General features: G+C 47.1%; 1 protein-coding gene across 4 annotated transcripts in view; it reads right to left on the reverse strand.

The window, feature by feature from the left end:
• Positions 1 to 19,399, reverse strand: part of LOC308297742 (receptor-type tyrosine-protein phosphatase delta) — a 221,035-nt gene that overhangs the window by 51,399 nt on the left and 150,237 nt on the right. For 2 of the 4 annotated variants that reach the window (XM_080741302.1, XM_080741301.1), the window contains exons 20-24: positions 17,775 to 17,984; positions 15,143 to 15,303; positions 9,847 to 9,959; positions 7,004 to 7,045; positions 6,174 to 6,271 (exon numbers count right to left, since the gene is read on the reverse strand). In XM_080741302.1, coding sequence (XP_080597428.1) covers positions 6,174 to 6,271; positions 7,004 to 7,045; positions 9,847 to 9,959; positions 15,143 to 15,303; positions 17,775 to 17,984 — 624 coding nt within the window. The remainder of the gene's footprint in view (positions 1 to 6,173; positions 6,272 to 7,003; positions 7,046 to 9,846; positions 9,960 to 15,142; positions 15,304 to 17,774; positions 17,985 to 19,399) is intronic. The other 2 variants (XM_080741304.1, XM_080741303.1) reach the window with 1 other exon arrangement.

A 19,399-nucleotide genomic window follows, 5' to 3' on the forward strand; every position in this document is an offset into this window, starting at 1 on the left:
AAGCCTCTAGGTCCTCGCGGGGAGATGTACAAGTCTCTCATAAATATGGAGAACAGTCCCACCACCCTCATGGGTGGGGGCTTGGAGCTGCTGCAGGGTAGAGTTACCTTCTTCAAGGCGGCTAAGGACATCGTCGAGTCCACCACAGTGCCACAGGATGAACAGCAGCAAGCTAGGAGGACGTCCCGCTCCTCCCGCGCCAAGGAAAGGGGCCGCTCTGCTTCTTTTAAGAAGCACTCGTCTTCCTCCAGGGGAGCCTCTGCAGCCAGGGCGCCTGACAGGCCCCGCACCAAGGCTGTGGTTCCCGAGCGCGCTCAGCCGCGCCGCCCGTCCAAGGATGGCAGGCAGCAGTCTTCATACCGCGGTGGCCGCGGTAGGGGACAGCGCAAATGACACTCTGAAAAGGGGAATTGTGCTGGGGCGGGGGTCCGAGGTGTCTCTCGGTCCCCCTCCCCCCAAACGAGGGCGTTTTTCGGTACCCCGTGTCGGGGAAATGAAAATGTTAATTTTGATGCCTCCTGTGTCGGCAATAAACATGTTGAAAGAACAAAGTCTGTCTCTGTCCAACTCTCTCGCACTAGCACAGACGACCCCATCGTGCATGCCTCCTGTAGTAATGATGAAGTCCTGTCAGGACTCGATAATCAATCACAGGTTTTATCAGAAACCAGTAATGTTAATGTCAAACAATTATGTGGTTCCTCAAGCGCGCGAGTGGGATATCCCTCGCGTCGACAATATGAATCCTTTATGCATGCCTCCTGTAAGAATGATGGAGTCCCGTCAGGACTCTTTAATCAGTCAGAGGTTTTATCAACAACCAGTAATGTTAACGTCAAACAATTATATGGTTCCTCATGCGCGCGAGTGGATTTTCCCTCGCGTGAGCGATGCTATGAATTTAACCTTGAGTCAGAAATTCTGTCGGCCTACTATGAGCCCGGGTCAAGGGACAAGCATAAAGGCCTTAGAGCAGGTATTAAACGTAAAAGTTCCTCTCCTGTCAGGGGAGAATGCTTTAGTTGTGGGCGAGTCTGTTTATCAGTCGAATCGCTTTGCTCTTCCTGTCGCTCTATCGAGCCAAAACCGAACGCTTCCGGTTTCACCGGATACGGATTCGCTAGCTCCCCGCTTCCGGTCCGGCCGCAAAAGAGCTCCGCTAGTCAAGCGGTACAATCGGAAGGTGTTCCCACCTTGCGGCCTATTGAACCCCTGCGCTCCGCATCCGGGTGTTCCGGATACGGATACGCAGGTTCCCCACTTCCGGTCCCGCCGCAAAATAGCTCCGCTAGTCAAGCGGTACAACCAGAAGGTGTTTCCGCCTTGCGGCCTATTGAACCCTTGCGCTCCGCATCCGGTCGTTCCGGATACGGATACGCAGGTTCCCCACTTCCGGTCCGGCCGCCAAAAAGCTCCGCCGTCACGGAAGCACAGTGGTGGGGTTTCTCTCGCTCAAAACACGCTAGCACGCTGTGCGCGCCAGTGGAAGTTATGCAACCCGAGCCATTGGGTATTTCGAACGATAACCAGGGGTTACAGGTTACAGTTCGCAGACATACCCCCGCTTTCGAGCAGGGTTATTCATACCAGAGCACGTGGTTTAAAAGCAAGTCTTTTGAGAGAAGAGATCAGCTCATTGCTAAGCAAGGGTGCTATAGTGGAGCTGGACAGGACCCAATCCCGCATGGGATTTTGGAGCCGTTATTTCCTGGTGCCCAAAAAGGGGGGGGGGCTACGTCCCATCCTGGACCTAAAGGCACTAAACGTGTACCTGAAGAAGTACGTTTTCAGGATGCTAACAGTACCCACCATGTTACGGTCGGTCAGGCAAGGGGATTTCCACTGTTCAGTGGATCTGAAGGATGCTTATCAGCACGTCCAGATTTATCCCCCACACAGGAAATTCCTTCGGTTCGCCTTCGAGGGTCGCCTGTACGAGTATACAGTACTCCCTTTCGGTCTGTCACTGAGCCCGAGGGTTTTCGTGAAAGTGACCGAAGCAGCCATCGCCCCGCTGAGACGGCAGGGCGTCAGGTTGGCGACGTACATCGACGATTGGATGATTTCAGCGAGCTCCGCCCACGAAGTGGCGCGTCACACACAAGTGGTTTTGGCTCACCTGAAGGCCTTAGGTTTCATAGTCAACCACGGCAAGAGCATGCTGACTCCAGCAAGTCGTCTTACATTCATTGGGGTCCTTCTGGACTCATCCGACATGTCGGCCCGTCTCTCAGAGGAGAGGGTGGACAGGTTTCGGGAATGTCTCGACTCCTTTCAAGTGGGCCAGGAGGTCACTTACAGGAGTTGCATGGTACTGACGGGAATGATGGCTTCCGCAGTACATCTGTTGCGTTTGGGCAGGTTTCATATGAGACCTTTTCAAAGATGGATGTTATCCCTCGGGATCCCGCCCTCCTTGAAGTACAAGAAGGTTACGGTTTCCCCTTCCTGCGCGATCGCCCTGTCTCCGTGGCTGGTGGAGGGGTTCCTCACCAGCGGAGTCTCGATTGGCGAGGTGGTTTCCCACAAGTCGATCACGACAGACGCCAGTCTCAGTGGATGGGGAGCCACTTTCGAGGGGCGCACAGCGCAGGGGCTTTGGCCTCTGGAGATGAGGGGTCGTCACATCAACTATTTGGAGTTGATGGCTATACTCCTGGCGCTCAAGCATTTCGAGCCTTGGATTTTGCATTGTCACGTCCTGGTCAGGACAGACAATACGACGGCCATGTTTTATGTCAACAAACAGGGGGGCCTGTCGTCGTTGCCACTGGACCGTCTGGCTCGAGAATTGACGGTTTGGTGCTTGTCGCGCCTCAAGTCGATCAGGGCCTCACACGTCCCAGGTCTCCTCAACAGCGGAGCAGATCTCCTGTCCAGGGGAGGTCCTCGCTACGAGGATTGGTCTCTCCACCCCAGGGTGGTGAGCCAGATTTTTCGCAAGTTTGGTCAGCCAGTGGCGGACCTGTTTGCGTCAGCGGAGAATACGAAGTGTCCGTTGTTCTTCGCGGTGAAGGGCAGTCCTCCCTTGGGGTTGGACGCCTTAGCGCACACGTGGCCGAGAGGTCTACTGTACGCGTTTCCCCCCTTCGACTTAATCCGACCCACTCTGGAGAGAGTCAGGAGGTTCGGTCTGGAGATGCTCCTGGTGGCTCCCTACAAGGGCACGTGGAGATCGGCGATCGCCCCTCTCCTTTGCGAACCGGGTTGGCAGCTGCCTCAGTGCAGGGACCTGTTGAGTCAGGCCAGGGGGGAGATCTTCCACCAAGGCCTGCAGGTCCTAGACCTGTGGGTTTGGCACGTGAAAGGTTAAACCTGCTGGCAGCCGGTTTTTCTTCTGAAGTGGTTGATACCATTCAGAGTGCTAAGGCGCCCTCTACGAGGGCGTCTTATGATGGAAGGTGGAATGCCTTTGAGGACTGGTGCGAGTCGCGTGTTCCACCTGTGGTGGCTCATGTGGCGTCAGCCCAGGAAATTCTGGAATTTATGCAGAACCGCTTGAGAAGTGGTCTAGCATTTTCTACCCTTAGGGGGTATTTGGCGGCTATTAATGCCTGTCACCTGGGGGTGGCGGGCAAGGCACCTTCTAAAGTCCCGGAGGTCATCAAGTTCATGCAAGGAGTTGAACGTTTGAGGCCGGTGACTAGGTCTTTGTTCCCAGTTTGGGATCTGCAGGTGGTTCTAGGGGGCCTATGTCGGGCTCCCTTTGAGCCGCTTGTAGGGATGCCTTTGAAACTTTTGAGTTTCAAGACGGCTCTTTTGCTGGCTTTGGCCACGGCTAAAAGAGTTGGTGACCTGCAAGCTCTCTCGGTGTCTGCGGAGTGCATGCAGTTTATGAACAATGATCTCAAGGTGTTGCTCAAGCCTCATCTTAAGTTTGTTCCTAAGAACATGGTGGTTCCTAAGGAGCCTGTTGTTCTTCTGGCTTTTCATCCTCCTCCGTTTGTCTCGGTGGAGGATGAACGGCTGAATTGCCTTTGTCCTGTCAGGGCATTGAAGGCCTACTGTGACAGGACTGCTGGTTCTAGAGCTTCTTCTCAGCTCTTTGTAGAAATGGGCAATGTTCTTGTCAGAAAGCCGGTGTCTAGACCCACTCTTTCGAGGTGGATTGTGGATGCTATTAGGCTGGCTTACTCTAGTGCGGGTGTGGAAGTGCCGGCGGCACTTAAAGCCCATAGCACTAGGGGTGTGGCTACTTCGTGGGCACTGGCAAAGGGAGTCTCCGTTCAGGAGATTTGTGTTTCGGCGAATTGGTCTTCGCCTTCTACCTTTGCAGCCTACTATCACCTGGATATCGAATCCTCTTCGCTAGCGCATTCGGTTCTGGGTGCAGTTGCCTCCTCTACGTCATAGAGGAGTCGGATCTTCCCCTCCCACAGGTGGGCATGTAGCCACCTGGGGTATTTTGGGGGGGACCCTGTGTTTTCCTTATATAGTGTGTCTTACTTATAAGGCGGACTTGTCCTTTTCATTTAGTTGAATGAGGCGGACTTCGGTCTGTCAGGGTCTCTCCTTATTTTCTCATGCCTTCACACCCAGGTCCGGTGGGCCTGGGACCTTCTGGGTGAGGGGTCACGCCCGTTTGGGCTGTGCTCACCCGTATGAGGGGTGTGTGGGGGTATGAGAGTAGGTTGTGGCTTAGAGGGGAGTTTAAGAATCCCAAGTGGGAGGTCATCCTGGAATATTGACAGTAAACGGTAGGTTCCGTACGGAACCATTGTTTACTTAGATATGGAAGGATGACCTCCCACGTAATGCCCCTCTGTTTCACTGAATGTGGCAGAGAGTGGTATTAAGAGGATGTTACTTCCGCCTCCGGGGGCTTATATAGCCTGGAGGCGGGTCACTCCGGTTTGAGTGACAGGCCCTTCCTACCTACGTTAGTACGGGAGCTGAAGTAGTTTCTCTGAATGATCGCCAGGGGGCGTCATTACCCAAGTGGGAGGTCATCCTTCCATATCTAAGTAAACAATGGTTCCGTACGGAACCTACCGTTTGCACTAACTAGCATTGACTGCTATGGTCTCTTTTGCAAGACACTTTATGTATATATACTTATATATTATTCGCCCCCTCTATTGATGCACCTTCTCTTTATTGGTACTGTACTGCTCTTGTCTTTGTTTTTTCCCCCTCTTATCTATCCTTTCTTACGTCTCTGTAACTTTGTAAATAACTGTATACTGCTGTGCTTCTACTGGACAACTGAATTTCCCCCTTGGGATAATAAAGGTATCTATCTATCTATCTATCTATCTATCTATCTATCTATCTATCTATCTATCTATCTAATGTGTGGAACTGTTGAGACTGACATTTGTTCTCAGCAAACGAGCAACAAGCGAAACAACCAAAAAAAGGTTGGCATTAAATGTTATGTTTTACTGTTTGTTTTTTAACAGGTTTAGACAACAACAGAAATGTTCAAATATTGGTTCTGCTTGGGACGAACCATAGCATAACATTTTCAAGCCTCATGTCACGCTCCATATATGGCCGAGATCATCAATATTAAGCCCATATCTGTGAATGCCCATATATGGACATATTGTGTCAGTCTCTGTTGTTTCAGCACAACCTCGCTCTTTAGGGTGAGGTTGCTTCTCGACCTTTAGGGCAAGGTCGCTTCTCGCCCTTAGGGCATCTTACTGGTATTAAGGTCTTTGCACACTGCTGTATTTTTTCTGACGAATATCTGAGCGAATTTTGGAGCACGAAAATACAAAAATCTACCTCATGTTATGTCAATCACGTTTGCACACTGCAAACCATTTCATATTTATTTTCGGACCAGGGTTAATTTTTTTCGCAGCTGTCACCACTGGGTCTCTTGCTCTCTCACTCTCTTCTCTCTCTCTCCTTGGCCAGAAAACTTTTTTTTGTGGATTTCGGATTTCCAAAACGCAACGAAAAGACGCAGCAGTGCAACCAGCTTTACTGTATGTTGGAATGGTGTAATATAGTCTTGTGGCTACTACTGGCTAGTCACAACACCCTGTTTGATCAAATAAACGTAAACATAAAACGAATACAGATAAATATGTGTATAACATTGGTGGCAATAGAATGCAGAAAATACCGTATATTGTTTGTATGATCTATGCTTTGCATTTCTTTTCTTCGCTTTGCACCGTGTGACATTGAAAATGCGTGGGACGAAAACTCCTCATTACCTCGTACTCCTGTGAAAACTTCAGGTTGTCGTTGGCTTTGAGGCGCTCCAGGTGATCGGCCAGGTCGTTGATGGGGATGGGAGGGTGGCTGCTCATGCCTGTCAATCAGACGCACAACAGGTCAGTGGGGCAGCGGCCAAACGCCATGGGAATCACCCCCACCACAAGCCAACACTGACTCATTAGAGAAGCAGCGTGTGTGTGCGTGTGCGTGTGTGCGTGCGTGTGTGCGTGTGTGTGTGTGTGTGTGTGTGTGTGTGAGTGTAACGAGACTGATCCACAGATGGAGACGTGGATCTGGTTAGGCAAAGTTTGGGCACTCAAAGCAGTGGGCATGCTCATAAAAAAGAGGATATGGAAGACAGAAGGCAATGAGAAGTCATCGAGCACACTCCCCCACACACCGTGACCCTCCCTATTGTGAGGAGAAGAATGTTATTTACACCAAAAGCTGCGGCGAGGAGTTAGCGTGACGAAAAAGGACACGAACGCCACAAAGACAAACAAACAAACGTGGACACAGACCAACGAACAAACAAACAAAACGCTCAAAACGGAGAGCAAAACAATCCAAAATGTTAGGCCAAGATGTTTGACGTCTGCTTTGAGTGATGACATGTTATTAGGCTGTCATTTCAAACTCCGCCTCCTGTGATGACATGGCATGTAAACACCAGGTGGATTAGATGGGTGGTGGTGTGAGAGTACAAGGCTAGGCAGGAAAAAAAGGGGGGGGAAAATAAACGAAAAGAGAGGGAATGAAAGCTAAAAACAAAACATAAAATAAAATAAACAAAGTCATGTCAAATGCGTAAACGAGACCAACTAACTTGACGAATGGAGGTTACTGGGGTAACTGGGCGCACCTGAACCTGTGGAGGAAACGGCGGTATAAATAAAAGAGGTTGCAGACGTCATAGCAATGTGATGACTAGTATTGTCTTTTCCAAACAAGCGGGTAGAAATAGTTTGAAATGTGTGGACACTCAGAAACTATTTATACACATTGAATGGCTACTGCACATCTTCTAAATGGCACATCAGTTAGTAACACACAAATCGACATGCTAGAAGCCGCTCGACTATGCCGTCATGCTTATTATTTTAGAGGAAACAGACACTCGACTAGGGATGGGGGGAATGGGGGGGGCAGGGTTGGCAGGTGGGGGCAAAGATAAAAAATAAAAATAAATAAAACCTGGTGAATTCAGAGATGCTGCAGACCAGTGTCAAACAACCGTATGGTTTCCATTTGACATTAATTTGAAGTGAAAATGCCGAGCAGCTGTGTTGTACGTGCATTGTCTGCAGCCACAAAAGTTCCTGCCTGCATTTGCCTTTGGTTTGACTTTGACACACGGTACACTTGACATTGTTAAATGTGAGTGGAAGTAAATGCGCGTGCTGTGTCAGCATAATGCAGGCAGCCGAGGTGTAGGTGTATAAAGATCAAGGAGGCTGGGGCATGTGTGGGTTTGAACCATTTTAAGAACTGCACATAGCCACGTGAAATGCTAACTGTGAACCACATTTGGCTGCTGCGACGTTTCGTGACAACATCATGTCACGTACGGCGACAGTCCCTCGAACCCGCCCGCCACCCCTTCCCCTTTCCCCCCGGATAGCGGACGGTTCTGTAACTGCCGTTTAGCCGAGCCGCCCCGGGTGACACCTCTCTCTCTCCAACATGCCTGCGGCGTTTCATCTCGGCTGATGGCACAAGTGGGCATTAGCTAATGGAGAGGGTGGGGGCCTCTCCTCATCTCGCCTCTCTCCCTCCCTCCCACTCCCACTCTCTGGGAGACGGCAGAAGGATTCTATTGAGGCCTGCCACTCAAAGTCCATTTTCGGCACAGCATGGCCGTTTGCCACGCTGGGACGCTCATGAGTCGAGCGTCCTCAAGATGAAAACGACCGTTTGAAGGTGCAAAGAGGTGAGAGGGAGGGTAGGAGGAAGGAGAGGGGGGAGAGAGAGAGAGAGAGAGAGAGAGAGAGAGAGAGAGAGAGAGAGAGGGTAAGAGGCAGTATAATGTAGCAGCTCTTCAGTCGTTCAGAGAGGACACTGTCATGTAGGAGGCAAAAATGCTGTTGCATTCTCTGCTTTTTGGGGTGGGGGGGCTGTGACAGGAGATGGGAGAGTAGTTGAAACCACTCTGAACCTGAAGTAAAGACAGAAAAAAGCACCCATCTGCCAGGTAATGGCCCTAACGCCATTGAAGAGCTTTCATAAATATGCATAATCTTTTCCTTTTTTTTTCTGAAAAAGAGCCTGCAGGGATAATTCACTCTCCCTTTCAAACTAGCTGACCTGAAAAATACGCGGCTTTGATATTACAACATTATTGGCAGTCTCCGAACACCTGTCCCACAGCGTTCGGCGCCAGAGGGACTCAAACGGCAGTTGAGCGTGTCTCTCACGGTCACAAGGAGGCAGAGAATGTGCATTTCTTTTCTTTTTTTTCGGGAGATAAATGGACTGTGACTCTCATCCTTTACCCCCTCCCCCGCTGAGAAAAGGCCACATGGAGACACGGACCGAAGCGTGACCATTGTTCACCTCTCTCCGCTAAAAGGTCAAGCGCAGTGAACACGGCTTGTCAACGACGAACCGTTGGCTCGTGCCACGAAATGTGTCACCCAGTCAAGACGCTTTTTGTGGCAGCCTGACCTCCGCTGCACCGCATCCTGTGACTTGCACCCAACAGGATGCGGTACGGGGCACCTTGTTCTTCTCTGAATAAGCATGACAGGTCTTAATGACCTGCATGGCCAGGATGATGTGAGCTGACACCAATGTGTCAACCTTGCATTTCTGTATTTTCACTCATCACTAAGCAGAATCTCTCTCTCTCTCTCTCTCTCTCTCTCTCTCTCTCTCTCTCTCTCTCTCTCTCTCTCTCTCTCTCTCTCGCTTTCCCTCTCTTGGGGAACACTGTCATTTCTGACCCTGTGTGTCCCTCACATGTGCCACCTGTCACTTCTGTAGCTGGGGACAAGTTTTTTTTTTCTTCTTCTTCTTTTTACACTGATCCTCGTTTGCAATGGTAATGTTTGGTAAGCGATGATGCTGCACTTAACATCAACAGAGGTTGCAAATGAGCAGGCGGCAGATGCCAAAAAAAATCGAAATAAAATCAAAATATAACAGAATTGGTCCTTTTTATAAATTGCGCTAATTCTATGAATACAATTACTTTGGTTCTATGACCTTTAGTTCTCTTTGTGTTTATAAATGTTTTGTACTTTCACACCTCATCCGCACTGCACGCGAGCGAGCGAACGAACGACACGACGCCCTGCGAAACACTGTCCGCATATGGAGCGTCTGCCATTGCGTTGCGGCGGCTGCCTGAACCAATCAATTAAATAATTCATTAATAAAATTCTTTGGGGGTTGGGACATGGCCATTTATCTCTATGGACATCGCCGCGAAACCTCGCTCAAATAGAGACTCTGCAAGCGAAAACCGGAGGGGTGGACGACGTCGCGTCGTGCCGCGACGTCGCTCGCCGTAGGTCAGGACGTCCTCGTTGAAACAAACGTATTTTAATGAGATTGCATCGCTCGCGTCGCATCGCGTGCAGTGCGGATGAGGTGTCAGTTGCACGGGAGTCGTGTGTTTTTCAAGACTGAGATGGACATCATCGGCAGGTTGGTTCAGTTGTTTCTTACCAGGCGTTTGGAAGTTGAGTCGTCGGAGCTCGACGGGGTCGGTGGGATGATGCAGAGGCATTTCCTTGTTGTTGGGGAGGCTTCCTTTCCTCGCTTCAGACTCCGCTCTTTTCCTGCATAAAAGAAAACGCAGCACATCCAAAATCACACTTATCCTTTCCTGTTGTTCCTCACCAACTCTGCACAGTGTTGTTTTTGACAGCAACTTTTGATTTAGTTTTAGTCATAGTCTTTAGAATAAAATGTAATTTAGTTTTAGTCAGACCTTAGTAATTTAGTCACCTGAAAAGTATTTGTTTTTTGTCTAATTTTAGTCGACTAAATATCACAAGAATTTAGGACAACTAAATCTACAGTTGATTTAGTCAACTGAAATGTATTTTGGCAGGCCTTGATGGCATCGTAATGACTGATTTTACACTTGGTTGTGCTCTGCGACGCGTTGTGAGCTTGTAGATCTGCTATTTTCAGCACGCAACACCTGAGAGCAACCAAACATAAAATGACTCTCTTCTCCACTAGTACCGGTACATCCCTAACGTTTTAGTCTAGTTTTTATTTTGACGAAATTGTCAATATATTTAGTCTTAGTTTTAGTCATCACAGCTTAGTTTTTATTTCGTTTTTATTTAATTTTCGTCACTCGTCAGTGAAAAAAACACTGTCGACAAACATTTTTCGCCATATTTTTAGTCCACGAAATCAACACTGACTCTGCATTCTTAAGACCTTCCGTTCTCAATTCTGGACTGCGGTTCAGAGTAGACTAATATGACCCAAAACATGCAGCTTTGTAAGTTGAGGGTAGATATATGTGATTCATAAATAGTGATGGGATAAAGAGATGTCAGGATTAATTCCTCCTGATACTATAAGACTAACCATTGAAAATACATTGAGAACATAAGCCTTTTTTTGTTTAAAGCGAATACTTTAGAGGAATCGAGGATATTTAATATTTTTTCAGCTATGACAAAACAGATTCATAACTCCCAATGCCAGAGACCGTAAAACGTTATGTTAAAGTCATCGTGGCCTTTGGTTCTTTTGCCGCTTGTCTTAGTTCAACTTGAATAAAACAAGCCATCATTCACAATGAGGATCAATAAATATCTTTGTATCTCTTACAAATGTGGTTTAAGAGATCACCAGACAAACAAACAAACTTCAAACAAACATCTTGATATTCTTAAGGATAGTTTCTTTTTTTTTTCTGCTAGAACCATTGGTCAGGCAGAGGTCACACGAACCCACCACACAGAAAGGATGCTGGTGTTTGTACAAAGACAAAGGGAAATTGAGATCACACAAAAAAACAACATTAAAGTGCAAAACTCAAGGAGCTATGGGAGGAGAAGCAGGGAGTGGTTGCGTGGGTGAAGGTGAAATTATACAGTAGGTACAGTACAAGGTCCTACATCTCCCCATGTGTACTGTGGGCGGTGAGATGTCATGCTGTGACCTTCTCTTTTGGTGAAATAAAGGCAAAGCAGTTGTTGAACACATGGAGAGGGGGCTGAAATTTTCCTGAGATCAGTGCTTGGAACTAAATTGTTATGGTGACATTAGTTATAAAAGACAAAAACTACCAGTTCTGTCAATCTAAGCCCAATTTTTTAAATAGTGAAAATAGCGGATCTACAAGCTCACAGAATCGTGAGCTTGCAGATATATTTTTATTACCAGTAAGACTCCCTAATTGGGAGATACACAACCGTCAGGTCACATACACAAACTTTAGAAGGCAATGGTAGCCAATCAGGAGGGAATATGGGAAATGGGACAGATCCATGTTGATGACATGACTCTAGAGATACTGTGTACCGCTTTGGCAAAATCGGTACACAGTAAAAAAAATTGTATATGAGCAGTGTCCAAAAATGTGTTTTGCAAGAATCGGCCTCATGGTGGCGCAAGAAGAGGGCCATGTGAGAAATGATGGTGGAGGTTGTGGTTTGGCAGCCAAGGAGTGTGTGTGCAAAGTTTGGCATGGATCGGGGCAACGGTGGCGGAGATGTGAGTACGGCAAAAGTGTGACGTGTGACTGACAGATGGTGGAGGTTTTGATAGTAACGGCAACCTGACGGTCGCAATCATTATTATTAAATTGTTTTTATTGAATTTTCAATTTCACAGATAGTAAAATGCTTAAAATAGGGATGCCAGGTTGACAGTGTTCAGTAAAAGTGTACACTTTGAACACTGATTGTCTAGAGCAGTGGTTGTCAAAATGGGGTCCAAGGACCCTCAGGGTTCCATGAGGTGGTTCCAAATGGACTTTCCAAGGAGAGTTATGGGGGTCCTTGAAAAAAAAAGTTTGATAACCAATGGTATAGTGAACAAAAGTGAGGTCTAAGTAGTAGTGCTTCAGTGTGGGAATCGGTGCTGTAACTGAGTAACTTCCTCATAGTCTCTTACCTGTCTGGTTTGCTGCTCCAAGTGGCAAGCAGGGAAGGAAATGAAACAACGTTAGACGGCTAGACCCTCTGACCTGAGGACAATTACTGTACAACCCCTGCTAACTTACTCACGGCTAAATTAGAACACTGGCCATCATTTGTATAATATCTGGGAACCGCCATCTGGCTACAGAGACAAAGAGCAAATCACGGCGTCACTTTAGCTTCGCGTGCGAGATTAGAGATGCTTCACCTAAATGACTAAACGCTTAGTTATGCAGCCTCGGGACACATTTCAAACACTACAGTTGTCTCAGGTGCAACCACAAAGCTTCGCTGTGTGTCTTTGGTTATTTCAAGCAGATTTACAGCAGCCGATTGCTTCTCGTTCAAGCATAAACATCAGCTTAAGCCTCACATACTGTAGAACCGTGATACTGTGGCATTTACTCAACTCAACAATAGTGTGCTTGATATTGTCAAATGGGGATCAAATGTTTAAACTGACGTCAAAAGATTGTGCACACTATAGACTGAACTTGGGAAGCAATAAAGGTAATGGTTTTATAAGCCCCTTTTTATTGAGTGCTGACCAGGGGGCCAAAGCAGCAGACCAGGGCATTTTGACCTTCAGATTAAACCGATTTGACCAGTAAAGCACTATGCAAAGGACTGCAGAGCACTGCAAACCTCCCCACCGCGTTGGATAGCCGTTATCATCATCTAGCCATCCTTTCCCCCTATGGTCGACGTACAGCAACACGGCTGTCCTTTGCTTCCACACGCGAGACGCACATAGTGTCACATAAAAATTGATTTCGACGTGTGAAATATCGTCCGGCTACGCGGCGGAGCGCTCTCTCCCGACGTGGCAGTGACATTGACGTGAGTAATTGTCGTGTAAATCTGTCGGCCCCGCAAACAGAAACACAGGGAACAGCCACCCCCCATGGCCACCCCTCCACCACCAGACACCATTTCTTTCAAAGGGCCTCGGTTCAACTCTTACTTCCTGGATCTCCTTGGCACTGCCTGATCCAGAACTCAAACCCCAGTTGTTGGGAGTCCAAGGACGAGCGTGATACAGAGTGACAGTGGTGTAAAGTAACTACGTATATTTACTTGAGAACTGTCCTTACTGGAAGTACAATTTGCAGGTATTTGTACTTTATTGAGTATTTACAATTCCCAATACTTTTACTTTTACTCCACTACTTCTCGGATCCAAATATTGTACTTTTACTCCACTACATTTATTTGCAAACTTTAGTTACTAGTTACTTTGCAGATATACATTATAATATTATAAAACATACATAAACCACTTTAGCCCTATTTTATACCTTGGCTATTTGAAAATAGCCGATCTACAAGCTCACAACGTGTCCCATCGTGACGCATTGTGAGCTTGTAGATCTGCTATTTTCAAACAGTTTTAATTTGACACTTTTGGTAAGTACATTTTGACGCTAACACTTTCATACTTTTACTCAAGTAGATTTTGAATTCCGGACATTTACTTGTAGCAGAGTATTTCTATAATGTTGCAGTATTGATACTTTGACTAAAGTAAAATATACGAGTACTTTTTCCCACCACTGCAGAGTGAAGACTCATGGTAAAGCTGAAGGCTTAACGCTCTAACCCTGTGAAACGCATTACAATGATACTATAGATGGAGCAAAATGTACCGTTACTGATTATACCTTACGCTGACTCTACACTTAATAATCTGGCCTGCCTAAAATTACTTCCTTAGGACTATTATGAAGTTCAGCTCAGTATCAGGGAAACTGATTGAATGGGCCCTGCAGAATATTTCAGCGTGCACAGTAAAATCCAGAGTGCTAACTGAACTCCGAAAGTGTAAGAACTGGACCGTCGCGGGTCCATTTCTACACTTTCGGGGGTGAATTACCGCTCGGGATTTCGCTGTGTGGTGAAGAGAGAGAGAGAGAGAGAGAGACGGGGGTGGCGGAAAAGACAGTGTTGAGGAAAAGGCTGTGAAATCTGTACGCCGAGTTCCTGCATGTGAGAGCGGCGAGCGCACGTGTGCGTGGGCGTGCCTCCACGTGTGTCCCCGGTGAAGGTGCCACCGGAGCCCCTGGAGCGGGGTTTTCTCAAGCGAGGTTGGGCACCGGGAGGGTAGGGGCATGAGGGATGGAGGGGACCGGGGCACATGCGGGCTCAGGCTCGGGCCCCCGGGGGCCCCCACTCTAAAACAGCGCACGCATGCAGTGACACGCAGCAGACAGTCGGGAGAGAGGCTCTCCTCCTATGCTTGACTGACGAGCGCTGACAGAGAACGGGCTAGCTTCCGCTGCAGGCTGTTTTGATTCGAGGAGGGTATGCTACTACAAGTTGTCTGCTACTGCGTGTGTGCGTGTGTGCACATGCGTGTGTGTGTGAGGGTGGAATAGATGGATGTGTCTGATTAACTTTCAGTCAGCGTTCGTGTCTGTGTAAAGGATTGTGGTTGTCTGCAAGTGATGGGGAGACGGCTTGTACAGCTTGTACAGATGGGCTCTTCAGAGGTTTTGAAATCGTATGCGCGCACGTGTCTGTGTGTGTGTGTGTGTGTGCATTCCCCAGAGTGAGGGTGATTGAGAGTCTAAAGACGGTGTGTGCTTCTAGCTTTCAATCCAAATAATACTGTGTGTGTGCGCGTGTGTGTGTGTGTGTGTGCGCGTGTGTGTGCGTGCGTGCACATACTTGCTTATTCACATTAAAGCACAAGATTCCTTTAGGCTAAGGATTTTATGTGTTTGTGTGCGCGAGTGTGATTGTGTGCGCATGCGTGTCTGTGCTTATTCACAATAAAGCAAGAAACCGATTTATGTTAAGGTGTTTTATGCTGTGTATTTGCGTGTGCATATGTGCAATTTTCCTATCCTCACCTCTTGTAGAGGAGAATGGCGATGACAATACATATGATGAAGACCACGGCCAGCACGGGGCCCACCACCCAGATGAGGCCTTCCTCCTCATCGATGACGGGCTGCGGGTCGATGTCGGCTGACACCACAGGGTCAGAGTAGGGGCTGGTGGCATACATGGTCTGGGGAGAGAGGAGAGGGAGTTATTGATTGTTACTTCATTCTCTGATCTGTCAACCTTTAAAGTGGGTTATTATGCTAAACACGCGTTTGTCTGGTCTTTGTGTTGGACTTTTGCTGTCAGAGATGTTATTCAGAAGGCTGTAAAAGTATGAATCTTGCACCCCTTGCCGTTTCAGCAACTTTTTTAATTTGACGATGTGACAGCGTTTGAACAAGGCGGTCAGAATTTGCTCTCGTTGTGGTGTCACCGTTTGCATATGAGGCTGACTGCAACTCTAGTTTGGCTAGCCTGGGAACTTTGCAGTGTCTGTAGAAGGAGTTATCCGTAGTCAGTTGGCTAAAAGTCAAGAAAATATACAATGCACGAAACACCCTATCAGCCATTTGTACTAGAGGTGTGGAACACTGGTCAAACCGAACAAAAGGTTTTGGCAGCAAAACATGTCTCCGGTTTGAACTCACACAAGGGTGGGGTTGTTGTTGGGGTATTTGTCAAGTACATTTGCACATACCTGGAATTTGTCCGCTGCATTCACCCATCCTAACTATTAGAAGCAGTGGAGCAGTTCATAATAATCAGACATCTTTTCATTCTTTTGTAAGGCCCGTTTCATCCCGTCTCATCTCAGATCTGACATGGCCTTTTAAAGTGCAGAATAATGTGTGGAATGTATTTGCAACACTGGCACAACAGTTGGAATTGGCTATGGTGGATGGATGATGGATGCGTGCCTAGTAATGCAGTCTCCAGGGACCCGAGACATCGTACCAGCAAATAGGAATAGAAATGCACAAGAGGAAACATGAATTTGATCGCTTCGTGCTCCAACGTGCACATACTGTATGTATTTTGGTCAGAGTTTCTTACCCAGACGGAAATAAAAGCGTCCTCGGAGGTTTTTGGAGAAGCAATCTCAACTACCCATCAGAGCTCACCACTGAATGTCAAACGATACGCCCTGTCCTCAGGGGAGTCAAGATACTGAAAGCCCTGCATCAAGACTTCCATTTTATCTACCTCTGCACGAACCCACCTGACAACTAGGGCATTCACCCAATATTCGAATATTCGAATATCAAAGTCACTATTCGACGTTGTTCACCGAAGTTGAATATTCGCTTATTTTTATTTTTCTATTGTTTTCTCTTTAAAAAAGTATATAGTTTATAAAGCTTGGCTAGATAGGAAGTCATAAGAATGAGTTGTCAATGCCCCTGGTGGATACATTTGTTAATGCTCTATACCAGGGGTTCTCAAACCTTTTTAGGCCGTGACCCCCAAAATAAACATATTTGAACTGGGGACCCCCACTTGGGGACAAGCACTTGGAATTGTAGGTATTACATTTAATGTGACTCGGTTCCGCAGATAGAGGCGTTGTGAGCATGCTATTTTCACAATGTTCGCCTCTTGCTTACTTATAATATTTGACAGTTTGGCCAGTCCTGTCGAATATTCGAAATACTTTGAGGTCGAATAATTCGAATACTAAAAATCACTATTCGTGAATGCCCTACTGACAACACACAAACTAAGACATTACACCCACCCGTGCTAAATAGGTGTAATTAGCAATGTGAGTGTGTGCGAGCAAGCGTGCGTGCGTGTTTGTGTGTGTGTGTGTACGTGTCTGTGTGTATTCCTGCTAAGTTGCAAACCGACCTGATAAAAATGATGGGTTATATCTTACATTTGTGGGCTTTGATTGAGCTAATTCACATTCGGAGTGGAGAGAGATAAAAGAAGGAGAGGGGGAAAAAAATAAAAAGATCAGGCTTGGGGGTAGAGGAAAAAAAGCAAATCTTTGCTTTGGTGGGTAAAGTGGAGATTTCCTTCTGTCCATCATTATCGTTTTTTTTTTTAAGCTCCACCTGAAGTCAGGGTTGTGTGTGTGAGACTGGACTGTAGCCCTCGAAGCTCATCAAATCCATCATCCTGCCTGCAGCCGCCTAATCATGCAGCTTCTTTCCACACACACGCAGGCACGCACGCACAAACTGCAGCGGCGGAGATAAGGTGGACCGCACAGAGGCCGCAATTAAAGAGAGGCCCCGTTATCAACGCGTTCCCGCGATTGGCTGGGGTCTCGAGAGGCCTCCCCTCCACGCAGAGGTGGGGGCCGGCTCGGCTGCGCGAGCGTTAAAGACTTTCGACAGGAAGCCTCAAAGTAACACATCCAAGCAGAGTACAAGCACCCCGCCAAGACACACTGGAATTCTTCCTTTTTGACGGTTAGTGTTAACACGCAACTTTTAGCACAGAGTGTGTATGAGACATCCTCTGTAAGGGTATAGCCGGCGGCTACATCACTCATGCAGCGAGCTCGCGGCTCTCATTAAAAAGTCACGAGGAAAGACAAACATGGATCAAATAATCATGAGAAACACGGTTGGGGAGTGAAAGAGTAGACACACAAACAAACAGACAAACAAACAACCAAACCAGAAGACATTGTGCAATGGGCCTTACATTTTCTGACATCTCCAGAATGGCGAGCACGAAGAAAATGTACTCCTGGCCATTTTGGAGCTGCTTGTTTTCAAAATCCCCGTAGATCTTGGCGTCTCCTAGGGTGAACTCTGTAGGCAGGTCTTTGAAGTAGGCGGCGATGTAGGGTTTGGGCTCCATCTGCCTCCGGAAGCGAAGGCCTCTGCTCGTCCGGTTAATCTCTTTGAGCAGCTGAAGCGAGAGGAGTAAAAATGTGGAAAAGTTTGAGAACCCAGAAGCACTGTATCTCTTCTTATACACGCAACACACACACACACGGTCTGCAAAAGGCAGACCACTAGAGAAAAAAGAGCAGTTATTTTATCTGGTTTGGACTAGGATAAAATGATGTGTGGATTTTCAAAAGGCAAGATGTATAATCAATAACAATATTAAAATGACTAAATTGATTTTATTCAAAAATCACACAGCTCAGCTACTCTCTCTTGTAGATACAATCAGACTTACATCTTTGCTCAAAATGGCAAGAAATAGAATTAAGAAAAACAGAATAAAAGCAGTTTGGGTTTGTTTTCCCTTTTGACTGATGGATCTCCATTCTCAAACATCCCATTAGTGACAGGTGAGTGAAAGAGAAAGATATGAGAAGGGACGGCAGACAGTGTTTTTCTTTCTTAACAGACATCTCATCAAAAATATAATGGTGACCTGCAAATCAAACTACTATCTGCTTCAATGAAATGGCTACCAAAATAGTTTTTTACAGATCTGTCAATAACAGTGATAAATAACGGAGTGAAGTTGCAGACAGTTACAATTATACTTCAATAGAGTTGTGGTTTGATATGCCATGCTTTGAGGGGGAACTAAGATATTGAGAGCCGTGCAACAAGACACCCATTTATCTACCTCCACACCTGACAAGACACTGACAAAAGATATCACGGCCAATTATTTTAAATAAGCGTAATAGCTAATTCAAGGTTTGTGTGTGTGTGTGTGTGTGTGTGTGTGTGTGTGTGTGTGTGTGTGTGTGTGTGTGTGTGTGTGTGTGTGTGTGTGTGTGTGTGTGTGTGTGTGTGTGTGTACTACTATCTGCTTCAATGACAAGACTATATCAAAATAGCATTTTTTTACAGATCAGTCAATAAAAGGAATAATTATCAGGCTGAATACGGTATGCAGACAGTTACAATTATACTTCAACAGAGTTGCCATTTTATATTTCATGGTTTAGAAAGAATAATAACAATATGAATTGTAGCACCTCATGGCTATGTGCCTATATATACTTTATGTATTATGTATCTGTGTGCGCGCGCGCGTGCGTGCGTGCGTGCGTGCGTGCGTGCGTGCGTGCGTGCGTGCGTGCGTGCGTGCTTGTGTGTGCATGTCGGTGCGGATGAGTGTGTATCCATGCATTTGCCTGTCAGTAAAGTATGCATAGCGTGTGTGTGTGTGTGTGTGCGTGCGTGCGTGCGTGCGTGCGTGCGTGCGTGCGTGCGTGCGTGTGTGTGTGCGCGCGTGCGTGCGCACGCGCGTGCATGTTTGTGTGTGCGTGAGTATGTGTGTGCTCTGTTTTGGCTGCAGGGCTGTCGGTGCCCCGATAATGTCTTCAATCATCTCTCCTGTCAACACGGCCAACT

The sequence above is a fragment of the Nannobrachium achirus genome (genome assembly GCF_963921795.1).
Source record: "Nannobrachium achirus genome assembly, chromosome: 14".
In the NCBI taxonomy this organism is placed as follows: domain Eukaryota; kingdom Metazoa; phylum Chordata; class Actinopteri; order Myctophiformes; family Myctophidae; genus Nannobrachium; species Nannobrachium achirus.